The 17,595-nt window shown below is 37.1% G+C and overlaps 1 protein-coding gene across 3 annotated transcripts; it reads left to right on the forward strand.

Moving 5' to 3' along the window:
- Positions 1-1,808: 1,808 nt before the first annotated feature.
- nktr (natural killer cell triggering receptor) lies at positions 1,809-17,470 on the forward strand. Of its 3 annotated transcripts, XM_058765287.1 has the most exons (17): positions 1,809-2,138; positions 4,688-4,764; positions 5,823-5,897; positions 6,796-6,903; positions 7,041-7,085; positions 8,189-8,276; positions 10,559-10,588; positions 10,756-10,901; positions 11,866-12,076; positions 12,365-12,523; positions 12,818-12,905; positions 13,152-13,300; positions 13,535-16,231; positions 16,319-16,402; positions 16,491-16,547; positions 16,645-16,731; positions 16,839-17,470. In XM_058765287.1, the coding sequence occupies exons 2-17, from the start codon at positions 4,707-4,709 to the stop codon at positions 16,906-16,908; spliced, it is 4,152 nt and encodes a 1,383-aa protein (XP_058621270.1). In that variant the 5' UTR covers positions 1,809-2,138; positions 4,688-4,706; the 3' UTR covers positions 16,909-17,470. The 3 variants fall into 3 exon arrangements, with proteins under 3 accessions (XP_058621270.1, XP_058621271.1, XP_058621272.1); XM_058765288.1 differs by lacking the exon at positions 1,809-2,138 and having other exon boundaries at positions 4,675-4,764; XM_058765289.1 differs by lacking the exons at positions 1,809-2,138; positions 4,688-4,764; positions 5,823-5,897 and adding an exon at positions 7,369-7,396 and having other exon boundaries at positions 6,847-6,903.
- Positions 17,471-17,595: the final 125 nt, after the last annotated feature.

The raw sequence follows: 17,595 nt of genomic DNA on the forward strand, positions 1-17,595 counted from the left end.
GCCACCAATTTCCTTGGCTTATCTTGGACTCTGGAACGCAGGTAAACAAGACCAGGAACATTCTTATCATTCTTGTATCATTCTGATATGGTAAGACTTTATTTTATTTTCATGCATCTCATGATTTCAAAAGTTGTCAGGTTATTTAACTGACCTGGGCTAAAATGAACAGTGGATGGTTGCATTTTATTATCATCTAACATTAACCAAAAATTAATAAATACTATAACAAAAGCACTGATCACTGTTAGTTAATTCTTACTCTTTAAAAAGCAAACAAATTAATAAAAAATGTAATAAAATTAATTAATTAATTTTAATTTTAAAAATTGACTTTTTAAAAAGAAATTCATAAATACAATCATAAAAATAAAAGTTCCATAAGGTTTTGCATTTTTCATGCAATGCCTTAGAAGAACAATTTTTGGTTCCCCAAGAACCTTTTAGTTAATAGTTTTTAAAAGAACTTTTTTTTTTTTTTAAACATCCATGAAACCGTTGGACAAATGATCTTTACAGTACAAAAAAAACGTTCTTTAGATTATTAATGTTCTTCACATTAAGGAAAAATGGTTCTTCTGTGGTTTCACTATAAAAACCCACTTTTGGAATCTTTCATTTTAAGAATGCATGAATGGATATTAAAGTTTCTTCATGGAACCATCAATGTCAATAAGAAACCTTAATTTTTTAAAAGTGTATGGACAACTTACGTCTAAAAAAAATCTGATTTCAGGAATTTAAGCACAAGCCCTTTGATTTTTAAGATTTTAATATCATGAGATATATCAGTAATTTAGCATACTAATTTATTAAAAACAAAGGTTGTATCTGTAAATATTGTTTAATTGATCTGGGCTCACATGAACTAACAATGAACAGTTGTATTTTTTATTAACTAATATTAACAATTATAAATTATTAAATGGTGTAATTATTAAATACTGTAATCTAAAGACCAATATTACTACCTTCTTTATTACAATATATGCATATTACAAATAGATATAGCATATTACAATGCTGTTCAGCATGTTTCATTGAAAATAAATTTGCTTAGCAAACCAAATATCCACGACTACAAACCATTTTAAACGCTAAGATGTTGCATTAATTTGGAAGAGTTTTAATAGTAAAAAAAAAAGATTCCACCACTGGGTTGGTAATGTACGATATCCTAACCATTACACTGATCACATTTGCAAAGTCTGGATATAATGTATCATTAAATGTTGACTGGATTTCATCTGCCTGTTATTTCAGTTCAAACACAGTGATTCTGCTAGCAGGTGCAGATGCGCTTTAACGTTACCAGCCCTTACCTTACAACAGCTCAATACATTTACGATGAGTATTGTGAAACAGTGAATTTGAAATGCGCAGGAGTATAACAACTATGTTTCAAAAACGTCTCAAGATAATTATTGCAGAGTTATTTATGACTTAATGATATTAAGAAGCAACCAGAGGCTTTTTGTTTGTCTCTGTGAATTATGGGAAACAGGAGCGTCAACAGCAGACGTTACTTCAAAATAAAAGTCCTTACGTTGCGTTTCAAGACGTCAAATGCTGGTTTATTCTCATCTGGTCAATTTACAGACAGAATAGACATAAAATGAATAATAATTATTAAAATAATTACAGATAAAAACTAAAACATTCTTTACATTCGTCAAGAAATTATAGCATGAATAATATTAATTTATATAAATAATTTTCTTTATTCTCAGGGCAGGAGGAACAAGCATTTTTGTCATGTTTCCGACAGTTGGCGGCTGTGCAGCATCTCAGAATACAAAGTAGAGAAACAGCGTTGCCATGTTCTCGTTTTATAAGCGGCTTATAAAACAAATAAAAATTAAAAAACTAAACTAATCTCGTGCGTTGCGATTTTTAGGCTTATTTATAGAATACAGTCAAGTTGGAGAGTTAAGATAGGTGGTGATATTTATGAAAATGATTACATTTTCCATAATTCATACACAACTATGCCGCTACCCTTTCACCAAACCCCGCAAACAAAGCTAGCTTGCACGATTCTCATGAGAGATCTGGCAACACGGTAGGAGCTACAGCGGATAGCAGAGAGAGCGGGTTTAGTTAGTTAAAAGCTTTTTGCCCTTTAACAATCTACACCGGTAAGTCTAATGCACTAAAACGATACGTTTGTATCAGTACACGAATAGGTCTATATCTGGGTCATACGAATTTTTTTATTTAATAAATTGCCCGTGAATATTCCTTTCCGGGTTCTTATAAAACGTTACCAGCTAGCTTTAATGATAAACACTGTTAGCCAGCCAGCAACCAAACGACTTCTGCCAAAAAACAAAACATTGAATCGCAGTATTTACAGTTATTGTTATTTTTTAATAATCTTAAATAGAAATAGTTTTTTGTTTGACTTCAGTCGTGAGGTGTTGTTAGCTACCCGTGCATCTGTTTAGCAATTGGCTAACGTTAGTAGAATAAACGAACACCTCATTTTGCTTTTCTGTGGTTTAACAGTGGTTCAATTTAAGTTCATTAATTGAAATCACAATTATATTTAATTTAATCTTTCGTATGAGGGGCCGTGCTTTTGATTTTAGGCTCGGCACATTTATTTGAACCCCTGCGTTACTGCTACAGTCATATTGGTGTAAATGAATGTGGTATTGTTTATGTGTTATGTAGTGCAATCAGAAATCGAAGTATGCCTGGTCTACATTGTGTAACCTGTCTGAGAATGGATTATAACTGCAGATATTATCTGTAGATATAATGAGTGCCCTAACCCCGTGTAAGGCTGTTGAGCATTAAGTCTATGCTCATTGAAAATAATTATGCAACCCATGGTTTTAAATCAGCAGAAGTCATGTAACTGAACGCTGTTGAATATCCATGAATGCATTAGCAGATGTTTTGTTCTGAACATACAAGAGTGCAATAAGTGAACTTTCAAGATTGGTTTAAAGTTGGCAAGTTAACTTTTAATCAATCTTAAAATTTCATTTAACAAGCAAGATATTCCAGTTCAGTTGGAACCGGGAGTGTCTCTTGTATTCAAAAGTGTTTTCCAGATCTAACACATGGAAATGTCCTCTTTCTCCTCCTGTGACATTCACTCTGACATTTGCCATTTCCCCAAGCAGACAGCCTGTGTTAGCAATCAGAGGACTGATAAACAGAGTTATTTTGATATGGGAAAGCAGCTGGCATATTTTCCACAGTTGTAACATAATATGTGCCATAAGGAAGTTCAATAACTTCTTTCCCTTCTTGTAATTTGAGATGTGTTTATCTGATGGCAAGTTGTTCCTCTGCTCAGCTAAAAGACTTTAGTGTGTGGTTCAAGGAAAAGTAAGTCAGGGATGTTTGATGTGGTGTGAAAATTTACTCAACCTCAGACCATCCAAGATGTATGCAAGTTTGTGTCCTCATCGGAACAGATTTGGTGAAATTTGGCATTACATCACTCGCTTACCAATGGATCATCTGCAATGAATGGGTGCCATCAGAATGAGATTCAAACAGTTGATAAAAACATCACAATAATCCACAAGTAATCCACACAACTCCAGTCCATCAGTTAATGGCTTGTGATGTTTGTAATAAACAAGTCCATCATTAAGATGTTTTTTAACTTCAAATTATTGCTTCTGGCTAACATAGTCCTCTGTATCCATTATATTGGTTTTTGTCTGAATCAGGAGAGAAATATGCACAATCAAGCACAGTTGTAGACAAATATAATGGTGAGTTTTAATGTAAGGGGACAACAGTTGATGAATTTTCACTGGAGGATGCACTATTATGTTGGTTGGAAGTGACAGTTTAAAGTTGAAAGGCCTTCGTGATAGATTAGTTTTTTTTATAGAAATGCAACTTTTCACTTCAAGTCGTTAATTGATAGACTGGAGTTGTGTGGATTATTGTGGTGTTTTTATCAGCTGTTTGGACTCTCATTCTGATGGCACCCATTCACTGCAAAGGATCCATTAGTAAGCAAGTTGATGTAATGCTGAATTTTTCCAAACCTGTTCTGATGAAGAAACAAACTCGTCTACATCTTGGATGGCTTGAGGATGAGTACATTTTCAGCAAATTTTCATTTTTGGGTGAACTGATCCTTTAAAGTTTGCCCTTTTTAAATGCATGTTATTGGTTTTATTATGAGCGGTTCATCCTTGCATATGTTTTCTTTTCTTTTTTTGGCCCCTGCAATGCTTAATCAAAATATTTTCCATATTTTTAATATACATGCTTAGTTCTTGTTTCGTTTGTTTGGGCCCTTACTAAACTATGTTTGGAGCTCCTCCCCCAAACAAAAGCTCAACTGTCTCTAAACACAGCCCAAAGATAGCAAACATCTGGTTTAACCAGGGTTCCTGGTTTAGGATGACAGCACACATCACAGCAACAATGTCTCATTCATCACACTAGGGTGGTGTCCAACAGCAGACGCAGTGACAGACAGAGCTCTGCTCAAAAAGGGGGTGTAAGTTGAGGTTGGAGGGGCATGCATAGAGATTTGCATTTCATTGGTTAAGCGAAACACCGATCTCGGTGTCTGACTTTCTGTTCATATGCCCCGGAGAGAAACAGTATCTTGGAAAGATATCTGAAATGGAATGTATTTCTTTCTGGTGTAGGTGATTTGGGAATACAAGATCTAACAGTGCTTTCCTGTGATTTTACACTACAGGAAGCCCACTCTTTACAAAATGGGGGTGAAAGATCGCCCTCAGTGCTATTTTGATGTGGAAATCAACAGAGAACCAGGTAAGATGTGGCAGTGATTTTTATTGGGTTGTTCTGAAATAGTCTTGTATGAAGGTCAAACTGTTAAAAGTAGAAGTTTTGATAGAAAAATGCTTCAAATGTTTGCTTTTAGGTTACTATTTATGTATGTTTGGCTTTCTATGGTTTTCAAAACCACTTTTCCAACTACAAAAATCATGTTTAGTAATGCAAAAAGTAGTCTTTAAAAGGGGTTCAGATGTGTGATCTTTATCGTAGCATTTGGGATAATCTGAAATTATCAAGTTGTGAAGTTTTAATAAAAGGTAAATAGTTAAGCCAGTTGTAAACATCTAATAGTAAAAGTGAAACTTTATATGTATATGTTTTGTAAAGCACTTTGGTAATGGCAGTTGAAATACCTGTGCCAGTGTGTGAGAAGCTGTTGTGGCAGTCCACACCCTGACCTGCAGGGCTCTTTTAATGAACCACAGATGTAGTGTGCACTAAATAACGTCTGGGTTTCACCTCAGTCTACCACTAATTATGTGTTTTAAGAGAGACGTCTGTGTCATAAAACCAAAACCTCTTATTTAGTGATTTTACACCCATTATTTTACAAAGCAAATGTTTTAACACCCTGTTTATATTCATTTTATTGCTTATAAATGAAAAAGATAAAACTAGCTTCATGTACCATGCAAAAACACACTTAAATTTGAATGGTTTTGTATTTAAATATGAAGGAGCTGTTGTCGTTTGCCATGCTAAAGTCAGCCTCAAAGTTATATCCTATAAATTGAATTGCAATAGTCACACTAATCTAATAATTGCTTTCTTTAAGCAAGCTTAAACCCTATGCACAAAACATACAGGGGCTGGTTTTAGATACTATGCAAAAGCACACCTAAATTTGAATGCGCATGTATTTGAATATGAAGGAGGTGTTGCCATTTGCCTCACTGAGGTTAATCTAAAAGTTACAGCTTATTAGTTGAATTGCCTTAGTCACACTAATCTAATAATGTCTCTTTATCAGCAAGCTACAGGTGCTAGATTTCTGATCCATGAGTGTAATGATCCCTTTTGCTTTCTTCCAGTTGGACGAATTGTCTTTCAACTGTTCTCCGATGTTTGTCCCAAGACAAGCAAAAATTTTCTTTGCCTGTGCACTGGTACGTATACTTGACATTTGTTGTTTTGTCAGGCTACAGCAAGTTAGTTTGCCTAGACTTTGTCTTTCAACCTGTAAAGAACTCCTTTAACCAAAATTATATTACTTTGCAAAGACATTTTTAACAGAGTTAACCTTGAATCTATTTTAGAGGTTTTATCTGAAATAAACTATAAAAACCTGATATAGGTTTTAAAATAGCTCTTTTATACTATTTCACCTTGTTAATCCCAATGAAAATAGCCAAGGAAGCTGGCATGGCATTAAAGCGCCAATCAACCAACCAGCCTTTATATAATACCCATTCATGTCCACTTATACAAGCATAAGCTTATAGGGTAATAGCACAAAAATAAACCTGGAGGTGACTAAATCCTGGCTGTATAACGACAAGTGCAGGTGTTTTGCTGACAGCACTGAAGAATGAACCAAAGCTGTATTTACAGCCTGTTCCTAGAAGACAAAAGCCACATTAGTCTGCATTGAGAAGGTCTGGTCATAAATTACAGTTAGTAATGCTTTGGGTCAATGCAGGGATCTTTTTTCTCACCAGCTGAGATTGAAATGAGAGACACATGCCTTCAGCTGACTGTTGTATCGAATATATACCAATCCCCAGGGCACCCACACCATCACCCACCCGTATTCATTTCAGTTTTATTGGCATCTCTTCCATGCTGATCAGATAGGATTAACCTTTCGCTGTCTGTGTAAATGTAGACTTCAGGACTGAGTCCAGTAGTTCAATTCAGAATACAGTACTTTACAGTATTAGTATCCACATTTTTAAGAGCTTAGTCTGTGAAATCTTGTTGTTTGGTTTGGTTTATGGCTTGTACACACTAGGTCCGTTATATATAAGTAATCATAAACGGTGTGTTTCTTTGGTTTGCTTGCAGGCGAGAAAGGCAGTGGCAAAACTACAGGGAAAAAACTATGCTTTAAAGGCTCAACTTTCCATCGAGTCGTAAAGAACTTCATGATCCAGGGGGGTGATTTCACTGAGGGTATGTGCAGTTGTACTCATTGATTCGGACATGTGGAGATAGAAATATCTGTGATGCCTTAGCCCTAAGTGTTTATGCCTTTACTTGTTATATTCAATTGCCTGTTCTTTTGAGCGAATATGCTTTTCTTTGCTTAGGCAATGGAAGAGGAGGAGAATCTATATATGGTGGTTTCTTTGAAGGTAAGCCATTTTTAGATATGTTCTGTTCTTTATAAAGCACTCAGTAACCTTAATTTGAGTGTTTAAACAACTTTTGCATGACTTTTGAATGGGCATCTCAGTTCTGTGCATGAATTACCAGTCATTGTTTTTATCTCGCCGTAGCTGTGAATCTTGACTCTTGTTTTATTCCTGTGATCTTATAATGATCTTCTATTTGAGTCAGCATGGAGAATAAGGGCTATTTATTTATTTAAAGGTCCAGTTCTTGCCTAAAATTTTCAACATATTCTTTTATTTATAGAGATTGTGGTCTTTTGCAAAATGAGAAGGTAAGAGATGTACACAGTGCAGTAACACAATGTAGACTAAACATTCTCCAATCCCCTGCCAAAAAACGTCCACGCTGCACAGAGTGCTCATGGATATATGGACCATGAAATTGATTTGGTTAACTGACTTCTTTTTTTTTTTTTTTTGATGCTTTATTTTGTTTCTTTCTTAATTTTCCAGGATGGGTTGACATAAAATACAATACTCTTGAACATAATCCAACCTCTAAAAGGGTTTAGTTCAACCAAAAAGGTCATTTATTCATCTCTCATGTTTTTCCATGTCTTAATCTCTTTAGTAGAACAAAAAAGAAAATTTAAATAATGTGTGGGTGAGTCTTTTCCAAGCAATTACAATTAACTTTTACAATACTACTTTTTAAAAAAACTTTTATGAAACTTTTGCATATTTTTTGAAGCTTCAAAACTCTAGAACTCAAGAGCTGTATTTGATGACCAATTTTCCCTTTTGTGTTCCACAGAAAAAAGTAATTCACCTTGATTGGATTGACATTGAGAGTGAGAAATTAATGACAGAATTTTCAGTTTTGGATGAACTATTCCTTTTTCGAAATAATTCGGCCCAACATAACGTTTTAATAGAAAATCACTCGCTTTTACACTAAAGAGCACGAGAAACACTCAAGAGTTCAGAAGCAGCATAGAAGCATCACTGATATCAGGTGTTCATGAACATCTCTTTGCCTGCTCCTATCCTTCTCCATAACACAACTTTTTGAAGCAGTCGACAAGCACTCAGTGTCCTTTTTTCTTCGTATCTCTCTTCAACAGATGAGAACTTTACTCTCAAACATGATAGAGCCTTCCTCTTGTCGATGGCCAACCGTGGCAAAGACACAAATGGGTCCCAGTTCTTTATGTAAGTACTATTTACTCTGTTATAAGACACAGAGAGTGTGTGTGTGTGTGTGTGTGTGTGTGTGTGTGTGTGTGTTTATAGAAACAACCATTCATCACCAGATCTTCTGCTTACCATTTAATATGACTGATTGGTCACTATTAAATGACATATGCAATACGTATAAATTATTTATTCCCCCCAGTGTTCAGATCAGTTCTACAGAACTATTTTGCTTCAGTCATAGCCTATATAATAACGTGCACTTGAAAGCCTGTATCTGTTTTAAAGTTGCCATAGAATGGAAAACTGTATTTACCTTGGCATAGTTGAATAATAAGAGTTCTGTACATGGAAATGACATACTGTGAGCCTCAAACACCATTGTTTCCTCCTTATGTAAATCTTGTGAATAAAAAAGACCACTGAAAAATAGGCAAATCAGAACATAACACCGACTGTGATGTAACAGTAGGGATCACTAATAGTTAGGCCCCCAACATTTGCATATACCCGCCCATGTTCTAGGCCAGCCGCCAGCCGAACCTGCATCAGAAGTTCTGCAGGTATTGTGAAGAAACAAGCGAATGACAACAGTGAAAATGGCAGATCATGGAAATAAATGTTATGTTCCAGGCTGTGCAGGGGATGTGAAGTGCAGGGTTGAGTTGGTGTCTGTATTCAGAAAGGCACGGAAAGCAAATAATGTGTTCTAATAAAATAACGCGAGCCACTAAAGGGACATGTAGCCTGTTACATTACAGTACATAAGATTTCACTTACCACATAAACAGAGTAAGGAGAGATGACTGAGGACGATGGCGAATGATTTACAGATCCTGAGCACCACTGACAAGCATCTGATCTTGTAAAATGTGTGGTAAGTTCTGCCGCTCCATAGTATAAACAGAGTTCGTGCGATCGCGAATCTCAAAAGTGAAAGTAAAAAGCGATCGTGCATTTGAAAGCAGTTTCAGTGCCCCGCATATTAATAGCGGCTCCCTGATGCCCGCATTTTATATACAGTATAATTACCCAGCGATATAACTGTGAGAGAAAGTATTGAAATATATATTTTCCTCCCTGTGTTTCCTTCCTACTGTGAGCTACTGAAATGAGCTGCACTGTGAAACAGCCAATCAGAGCAGAGCTCAACATTATTATTCATGACCCTTCCAAATAAGCCATTAACAGACCATTTCATTCTAGGGAAAAATCCTAGGGTTGTAAATGCACACGTAAAACCGTTTCTGGAGAATTTTTGCCCTTACCTAAGCCACATACCTTCTATCTAGATATCAGAGAACAATTTAAAATATTGTATCAATGCATTCTATGGCACCTTTAAGAGACTGGCCAAAACCACAAAGAGCATCTGGGCTTTTGACCCAAGTGTTGTACTTGCTTATATACTTACTCATACTTGTGTCACTCACAATTTGTTGACACATCAATACAATTTTTAAAGAGCACTAGTGATTTTCAGTAGTAAAGCAAGATGGTGAAGATGGAACATTTTATTTGTTCTGTCTACTTTTTTATTGATTTAGAAAAACAATCATCTTAGCTTCCCCCTTTGCCATTCACACTCTCTCTAATTTCCTCAATCTCTTTGCCACATATATATTTATTTTGGAGATTCTACATAGTCTACTCTACATGTTCATGAGGGATACTGGTGCATTTTCATCTCCCTTTTCCCTTGTCAATGTGCATTTAGAAATATTTTATAATCAGAAAGCATTCCTTTTTTGCCTATAAATGTATTACAATTTTTCTCTTGCCGTTTTTGTGTAAAATTTGCAGAAACTCTAGCATCCTGCTCTACCAAGGTAAAGTGTCTCTCCAAGGCTGTGCTTCTCTCTCCTGACTGTGTATTTCTGGTTGCTTTTAGCTAGCACTGGCTTCTTATTTATCATTAAATAATTTTCACCTCATAAAAAATCTGTTCTCCCAGCACAGAGAACCTTGAAGTCTTTATTGATGTATTTCAAGTTTAGAATCACAGGATGTATTTTCCTGCCATGTCCCTATAATATTTTTAAACAGGTTTAATTGGTTTTGTCAGTTTTGTCAATGTTGGCAGATGTTGGACCTGTTCCTGTTCATCATTAGAATTTATTCATCCAGCCAATGTTATTGTGCAAGCACTGCTGGTTTTAAATTCCTCGGTGTTTGAATTGTTGCATACAAATTTATTTTTGATGACAGACTGAATGCTTTTTTGACTTAATGTTTTTCCTTTTATCTCCCCCCCACACATGTCCCTGTTGGATGACCTGGACTCGTTTACCTGACAACAGAACTACTAAGACAGCGCCTCATCTAGATGGGTAATTATCCAGTGGCTTTGTTTAACCATTTATATGTGTTGTATATGTTGCATTTAAAATAAAAAAGTTCATTTCTCATTTATTTATTATAAGATAATTTGGATGCATGCTTTTCCCCTAAATCCCACGATTTCTTGTTAACTGTAAGGATTGTTGGTCTAATTTAGAGTGCATGTAGTTTTCGGGCTGGTCATCTCTGGCTTTGAGGTCATAAAGAAAATCGAAGGGCTGAAGACCGACTCAGCCAGCAGACCCTATGCTGACGTCAGAGTGATTGACTGTGGACAGCTGATCACAAAGTCTGCTAACGATGGTAAGCTTGTTCTTGAGTGTGAGGTATAAACTAGGAATTTTGGCTGCACACTTTCCACCTGTCACTATGCTGTTTGAACTTGCCTTTACCTAATGGAGAATATTTTTTTAATCTCCACATCAACTACATTATGGTGTTAAAAATGGAGCTGTGAAAGATTATAAAACAAAATGACAGGTGCTTTGAAATACAGCAGACACCAATTTTAATACACACACTTACACTGTGTCCTAACTAGCATGACGCTACAAAGCATCAAGTAACAGTCACAGATGTTCCAACACCCACAGCAATTGATGTGCAACAAGACATTTTGCCAGTCACTTGAATTATATTTTGATCATGTCATTCTGGGCGGTGCTGCCCAAAGTGAAATCTCACTGGTTCAAAATCCTAATTCTTATAAATGTAACTCATATGTAACATGTTACATTGTATTTTTCACTTTTTACTTGCAATATGCTTGTTTTGGACATAGTATGTTTGTTCCAGTTTGCGTATTTGCGTACAATTATCTGACGGTTTTTAGTATAAATAGTGTGATTAGTGTGTTCTCATTCCAAAAAGAAAAAACCTGGATGATGCACTTAATTAACCGGAAAAAACGTTAATTAAGTGTGGAATGTTGGACACTTAACTGCCGCATTTTTAATTAGTTACTGGAAGGAGAAGGGCTGTTAGACTGATGTTGGATGACAGAGCAAGCTTATATAATTCATACACTAGACAGTTAAATACATAGTTCATAGAATAAGTGCATAGTGCATCATTTAGGACACAACTAGTGTTGTTCATTGTAAGTTTGTTTTATTTTGTGCCATGCACACAAAGCTCCAGTTCAAAATAAATTCACGCGCTCTGCGCATTGATAATGTAGTCAGAAATAAAGAGAATGAATAAATTACATTCTGTGGTGATGTTCAGTACATTTTCAGGCAGTTTGAAGTTTGTTGTATCTCTGTAGTTCTTCAAGGCAAAAGGAGGAAAGCATTCCATTCTGAGGATGACTCTCGGAGTTCTTCGGAGTCTTTATCTCAGTATTCCTTCTCTGATGGAGAGTCAGACAAAAATTTTGCATGTCGAAAGAGGAAAAGAATCTCGAAGAGTAAGCACTCAAAGAGAAAAAGAAGAGAGACAAAGAAGGACAGAGAGAATAAAACAGCAGGACATGAAAGGTAAATGATTGTAACCAGTGCCTTTTCCTCTTATGCAATTTTATTTGTAATTCATCCAATGATCTAAAGCAATAACACATTTGATATTAGCCTGTACTGACAATTTTCAGCTATATCACAATAAAAATAATTTATTGATAACCTTCTCAGATCCAAAGGTGTCACCAAGGAATAATTTAGAATTCTGAGCTGATTATGAATTAGTTTTTTTCATTCTTTTTTTGCGGTTGGCCTTTGTTTTTAGTTGTATAATAAAAATATACTGTCTATTCTTTTCCCGATTTATAGTCATGCTGAGGGAGAGATGGCAGAGGAAGATGATGGTGAGGTTGAGCAGAATGTGAAAAGGGAGAAGCCTGTGGTTCGACCAGAAGAGATCCCACCTGTGCCAGAGAACCGTTTCCTGCTCCGCAGAGACATGCCTACCCAGGAGGAGATATTAAAAACGTTTGTGTCTTTTGTATAATTCAACAGATGTTCTTCTTTTCACTTAAACATCACAAGAGTCTTTCCAGTGCATTCCCAGTTATTAGATAACTGGGAATGCATTGGAATAGAATGCATTTAGATAATTCCAGATGTAAAGTGTTACTATAGAACCAAAAGTGATTCATGTTTTAGTAACTTTTGTCCTTGCTTAACAATTAATCCTTGAAATCCATGGCTCAGCTTTGATGTATATTGTGTGTATATTAAACCAAAAAGGTAAAGTCTTGAAACTGATACTTTTTCCCCCAATAGGGCTGTGCAGGACACAGTCGTGGCACCAAATGACACAAAACCAACTGTCACCAAATCTGGACGCAAGATCAAAGGCCGCGGTACTATGGTATGATAACTGTGAATTATATTTATACCACCTACAGAAAAAACCAAGCCACAGAGTGACATTAAATAAAGTACAGCAGACAAAATGCATTTTTACAAATCCAAAACTATATCAGCTGCTTTAATAAGTATTATAATTATTTAATTCTAATGATTTGACGTTGACTTGTTTGAAAGTGCTTGATGGAATGATAGTTTGATTGGTTTTCCGTGCATGAAAGGTTGTTGTTTTTTATTCCCTCTGCAGAGGTACCATACACCCCCCCGCTCAAAGTCCCGATCGGAGTCTGAAGGGGAACGGGGGAGCAGCGAGACTCCTCCACACTGGAAAGAGGAAATGCAGAGGACCAAGGCTTACCAGCCCCCCAGTGTGGAGAGATGGAGTAAAGGAGAAAGGTTTGTTCTTACACCATTTGAAAACGGTGCAATGATCAGTGTGATATTCAAAATTATTGTACGTGCCAAGCTAATATTGGTAGTTTATTTTTGGTTCATATTAAAAGGTTTATGTTAAAGTTTATTTTGTTTATATTAAGTTTTTGATTTGCTTTCAGAAATATGTTTAAAGTTATGAAAAACATAGTTGGAACATAGATTTTGATTTTTGTATTTTAATTATTGTTCAAACAGATGGGACTACAGAAGTGACACCCCAAGGTCTAGGTCAAGATCAGAAGAGCGTTCCTTAAGTGAGGCTTCTGTATATTCCAGCCACCATCGATCTAGAAAAGAAAAAAAGAAAACCAAACGCAAGAAGAAAGCTAAGAAACGAAAGCACTCAAAGAAACATAAAAAGAACAAGACCAAGGAGACCTCCCAGTCTGAGGATGAGATGTCTGGGGCCTCTGGCAAGAAGTCGAAACACTCAAGCCGTGCAGAGAGGAGACATTCTCGATCACGTTCTCATTCTTACTCTCGTTCATCGTCGTGCCACTCCCACAGATCGTATCGATCAGGATCAGAAAGGAAACGTTACTTATCAAGCTCTTCTAGAGATTCACAATCTTATTCGAGGTCCAGGAGCAGATCTTATTCCAGAAGTCGGTCAAGGTCTGATAAGCGGGTTCGGTCATCCATGAGGTCAAGTCATAGTCGATCAGGACGGTCTGTTACACATTCTAGGTCACTGTCTCGTTCTCGATCCAGATGCAGGACAAGGTCAAGAACCAGAACCAGATCAAACTCTAGGTATAGTTCAGAAACCCCACCACGTTCCAGGAAAAGAAATGAGTTGAGATCCCTTCGAAAGTCAAAGCCTACAGAGGGCAGTATTTCCAAATTGAACAAGCCTGTCCCTAAATCAGTTCAAGGTGAAGAATCTAAATCCCAACCAGCAGCAGAGAGTGTCTCTGTGTTGCCTTTGAGTGACAGTCCACCTCCTTCTCGATGGAAACCAGGCCAAAAACCCTGGAAACCCTCTTATGTCCGCATTCAAGAAATCAATGTAAAATCAGCCCCAGCTTCAAATGCACTAATCAGCCCATCATCAAATGTACCTCTGGAGGCAATGTCCTATCTAAAGCCAGACACGGCTGTTAGTCAAAGACACCCCAGCAGCAGTAACAATAATGTCCCTGATAGGCTTCTGCAAAGCAGTTTGTCCAGGAGCAGTTCACCTACTCGATCACGAAGTAGCAGCAAATCACAGAGTCAGTACGGCAGCAGTAGGTCGGAGTCGTATAATTCATACAAAGGAGGAACCACTGAAAAAAAGAGAAAACATAGTAGATCTCACAGAAATAGCCAAAAGAGGTACAAGCATGCAAATCATGGTAGTGGCCATAAAGATCCATCTCCTTCCTCAGAGGACATATCAGATAATCCATACAGTGCTATCCACAGACACAATGATTCCTTGGTACAGAGAAGCACACTGAAAGGCACAAATCCCAATCAAAGGAAAGGACCATTAGTGGACAACAATAATGCATCTGGATGGGAAAGTGAAGGAGAGAACACAAGTAAGACTAACACTGCTCTGGAACATAACCAACTCCCTATTAGTGACGAGGGACTTACTGAAATGAAAAAGAGACAGATTTTGTCTCGTTGCTGGGAGTCTGAGAGTGACTCTGAAATGCCAGACAAAAAGGTAGTTAGTGATGCCAAACATGTGTCTGAAAAAGAGGAGGGAGAGGCTAGTTCAGAATCAGAGTATGAATACCCTTTATGGACCTCTAACAAGTCAAACCAAGGGGCAGAAATGTCTAATAAATTAAAAGGTAATGAGGAGCTGTCTGCAGAGACAAAAACTTCAAAGCACAAGAACAAGAAAGCCAAGCGGAAGCACAAGCACAAGAGGAGGCACACTTCCAGGTCAGGATCTCGCAGATCCAAGGCCAAGAAATCCAAGAAGCACCAAAAGCCGAAAGAGACATTTCACTGGCAGCCTCCACTGGAGTTTGGTGATGAAGGTGAGGAGGATGATTCAGTCACTCAAGCAAAGCAATTTCACATTGCAAATCCTGATGCTGTCAATGATGGAGCAAAAAGGCGTATAAAAGCTGGAAAGATCAAGCACCAAGTCTCAGAAAATAAGGATGAGGAGAATGTCGAATCATCACAAGATATGTTTTCAGTAGAGTCTTCTAAATGTATTGATGAGAATGGGAAGGTGACTGAAAGCCAAATATCAAAGCTAAATAGCAATACCGAAAGAAGTCCAGCTCTAGAAATCCATACCAATCTTTCAGACACTAACTTGGCAAGTAACAAACCAAGAGACCCAAATAAAGTTGATGTATGTCCTCCAGAGGGCATCCCAGAAGCTAAGCAACCAGGCGCCAAAGCGATTGGCTTTTCCCCTCTAAAAAGTATTCAAAATAATGGTAGTGCGCTTGTTCCACCTCAAATAGAAAAAGGAGACTCTGTAACTATTGGATCTGTTTTACCTCAAGGCAGTCAGCCAGAGGAATCTGTACCTGGTGACACTTCTCTCTCAGCAGTTGAAAATAAATGGAAACCTTTGACAGGCATGACTGTTGTGCAGGCTATTACTACAAAACCTTTGATTATGAAAATAAATAAAATGAAAGATCAACTGGAGGAAAAGGCCCAGGGTCTCAAGATTGAGATCAAGAGCAAGAATAGAGTCCGTCCAGGATCCTTATTTGACGAGGTACGAAAGACAGCTCGGTTAAATCAGAGACCCAGAAATCAAGACAGCTCAAGTGAAGAAGACTCTATTCCAGCAACAGGAGAAAGGGCTGGATCCAACTCTCGGAACAAGTCTAGGTCTGTGTCCAGTCACAAGTCCCACCGCAGAAGTAGGTCCCATTCATATAGCCGCTCCAGGAGTAGGTCGAGAAGCTACACCTACTCTTCCAGGTTGGTTACAACAGACAATGTTTTATGAATTTGTATGCCCAATCTTCCATGTCAAGTCAATTTTGCATGTTTTAATTGTTCACACAGGAGCTACAGTAGAAGTAGAAGCAGGAGTAGATACAGCAGAGGGCACTCTCGTTCTCGAAGTAGCACCGACCGTAGTTCCCGTAGGTAAGTACTGAAAGATATTCATCTTTGATATATGTCTAATGGGGATTAAAACGTTTTTAATGAAGATGCCACGGTGATCTTGTTTCAGCCGTACAGACAGTAGAAGCCATTCTAGAAGTCGCCACAGAGGTCACCACAGATCAAGGTGAGCATGGAGCCAAAAGGATTAATGCATTTTGATTGCAACCAACCTAGTGTCGCTTAATTATTCTTAATTATGTCTTTTGTTCATGGAAATACAGGTCTGACTCTTACGATAGTTATTCTAGCCGTAGCCGCAGTCGTAGCAGGAGAAGAGGGCATCGGAGAAGTGAGAGCTCTGACCGCAGGTCCAGATACATCATAAATAAATCTATGTATTATTAAAACTGTCTTGTTTGAATTTGATAATGTGCCTCACTGAAGCTAATTCTCTGATGTGTGTTTTCACGTTCAGGTCATATCGCTCTTACAGTCGCAGTTCCTCCAGGAGGCGAAGTCATAGCCGAAGCAGTCGATACAGCTGAGCTGAATTGATGTGGCATTAAGCCTCCCTATCCTCCTTCAAATGGTTTTCTGAACGAATAGCTCAGTTTAAGACTGAAGTATTTACTTTGATGTACACTGTATCATCATTTAATGTGTAATTCACATACATTCTGCTGTATTTTTCCAAACGAGTCTATGTATGAATGTATATTTGAAACAAAATTAGTCACTGCTTTATTCTGGTACACTTTTTTAGTATTCCTAAGAAATGGAGCATAGAAACCCTCCAACTGTAAAGCCTAGGTTATATATCAACAGCCACTTACCTCAGTCTTTTGAACATGAAATTCTGTGAAATGTGAATGTCATGTTTTGACATGGCATGCAGTTTTATTAAACAATTCAATGGTGGTCATGGATGGAAAATGTTTAGTTTTGGCCAAATGAATGTTTTGTGGTTGCCCTCTGTGCATTTTTTAAATTTGTACATAAAAACAAAACGTCTTGCTGAATGTATCTACTGCTGCTTATTGATACACCATTTAAATATAACGAATCTTGCCAACTGTAAATAAAACTACATTTGTTTGTGAAATCCTACATGTGTGCTGTATAATATGTGTTCTTGTAGCAACACCTACTTCTTTTCAGTGACTCCTCCAAATATACACAAAGTTGAGTATGATGCATTAGAATGTGGATAAAAGTCCATCTCAAACATGTTT

This window comes from Onychostoma macrolepis, chromosome 24 (genome assembly GCF_012432095.1).
Source record: "Onychostoma macrolepis isolate SWU-2019 chromosome 24, ASM1243209v1, whole genome shotgun sequence".
NCBI classification, from domain to species: Eukaryota; Metazoa; Chordata; class Actinopteri; order Cypriniformes; family Cyprinidae; genus Onychostoma; species Onychostoma macrolepis.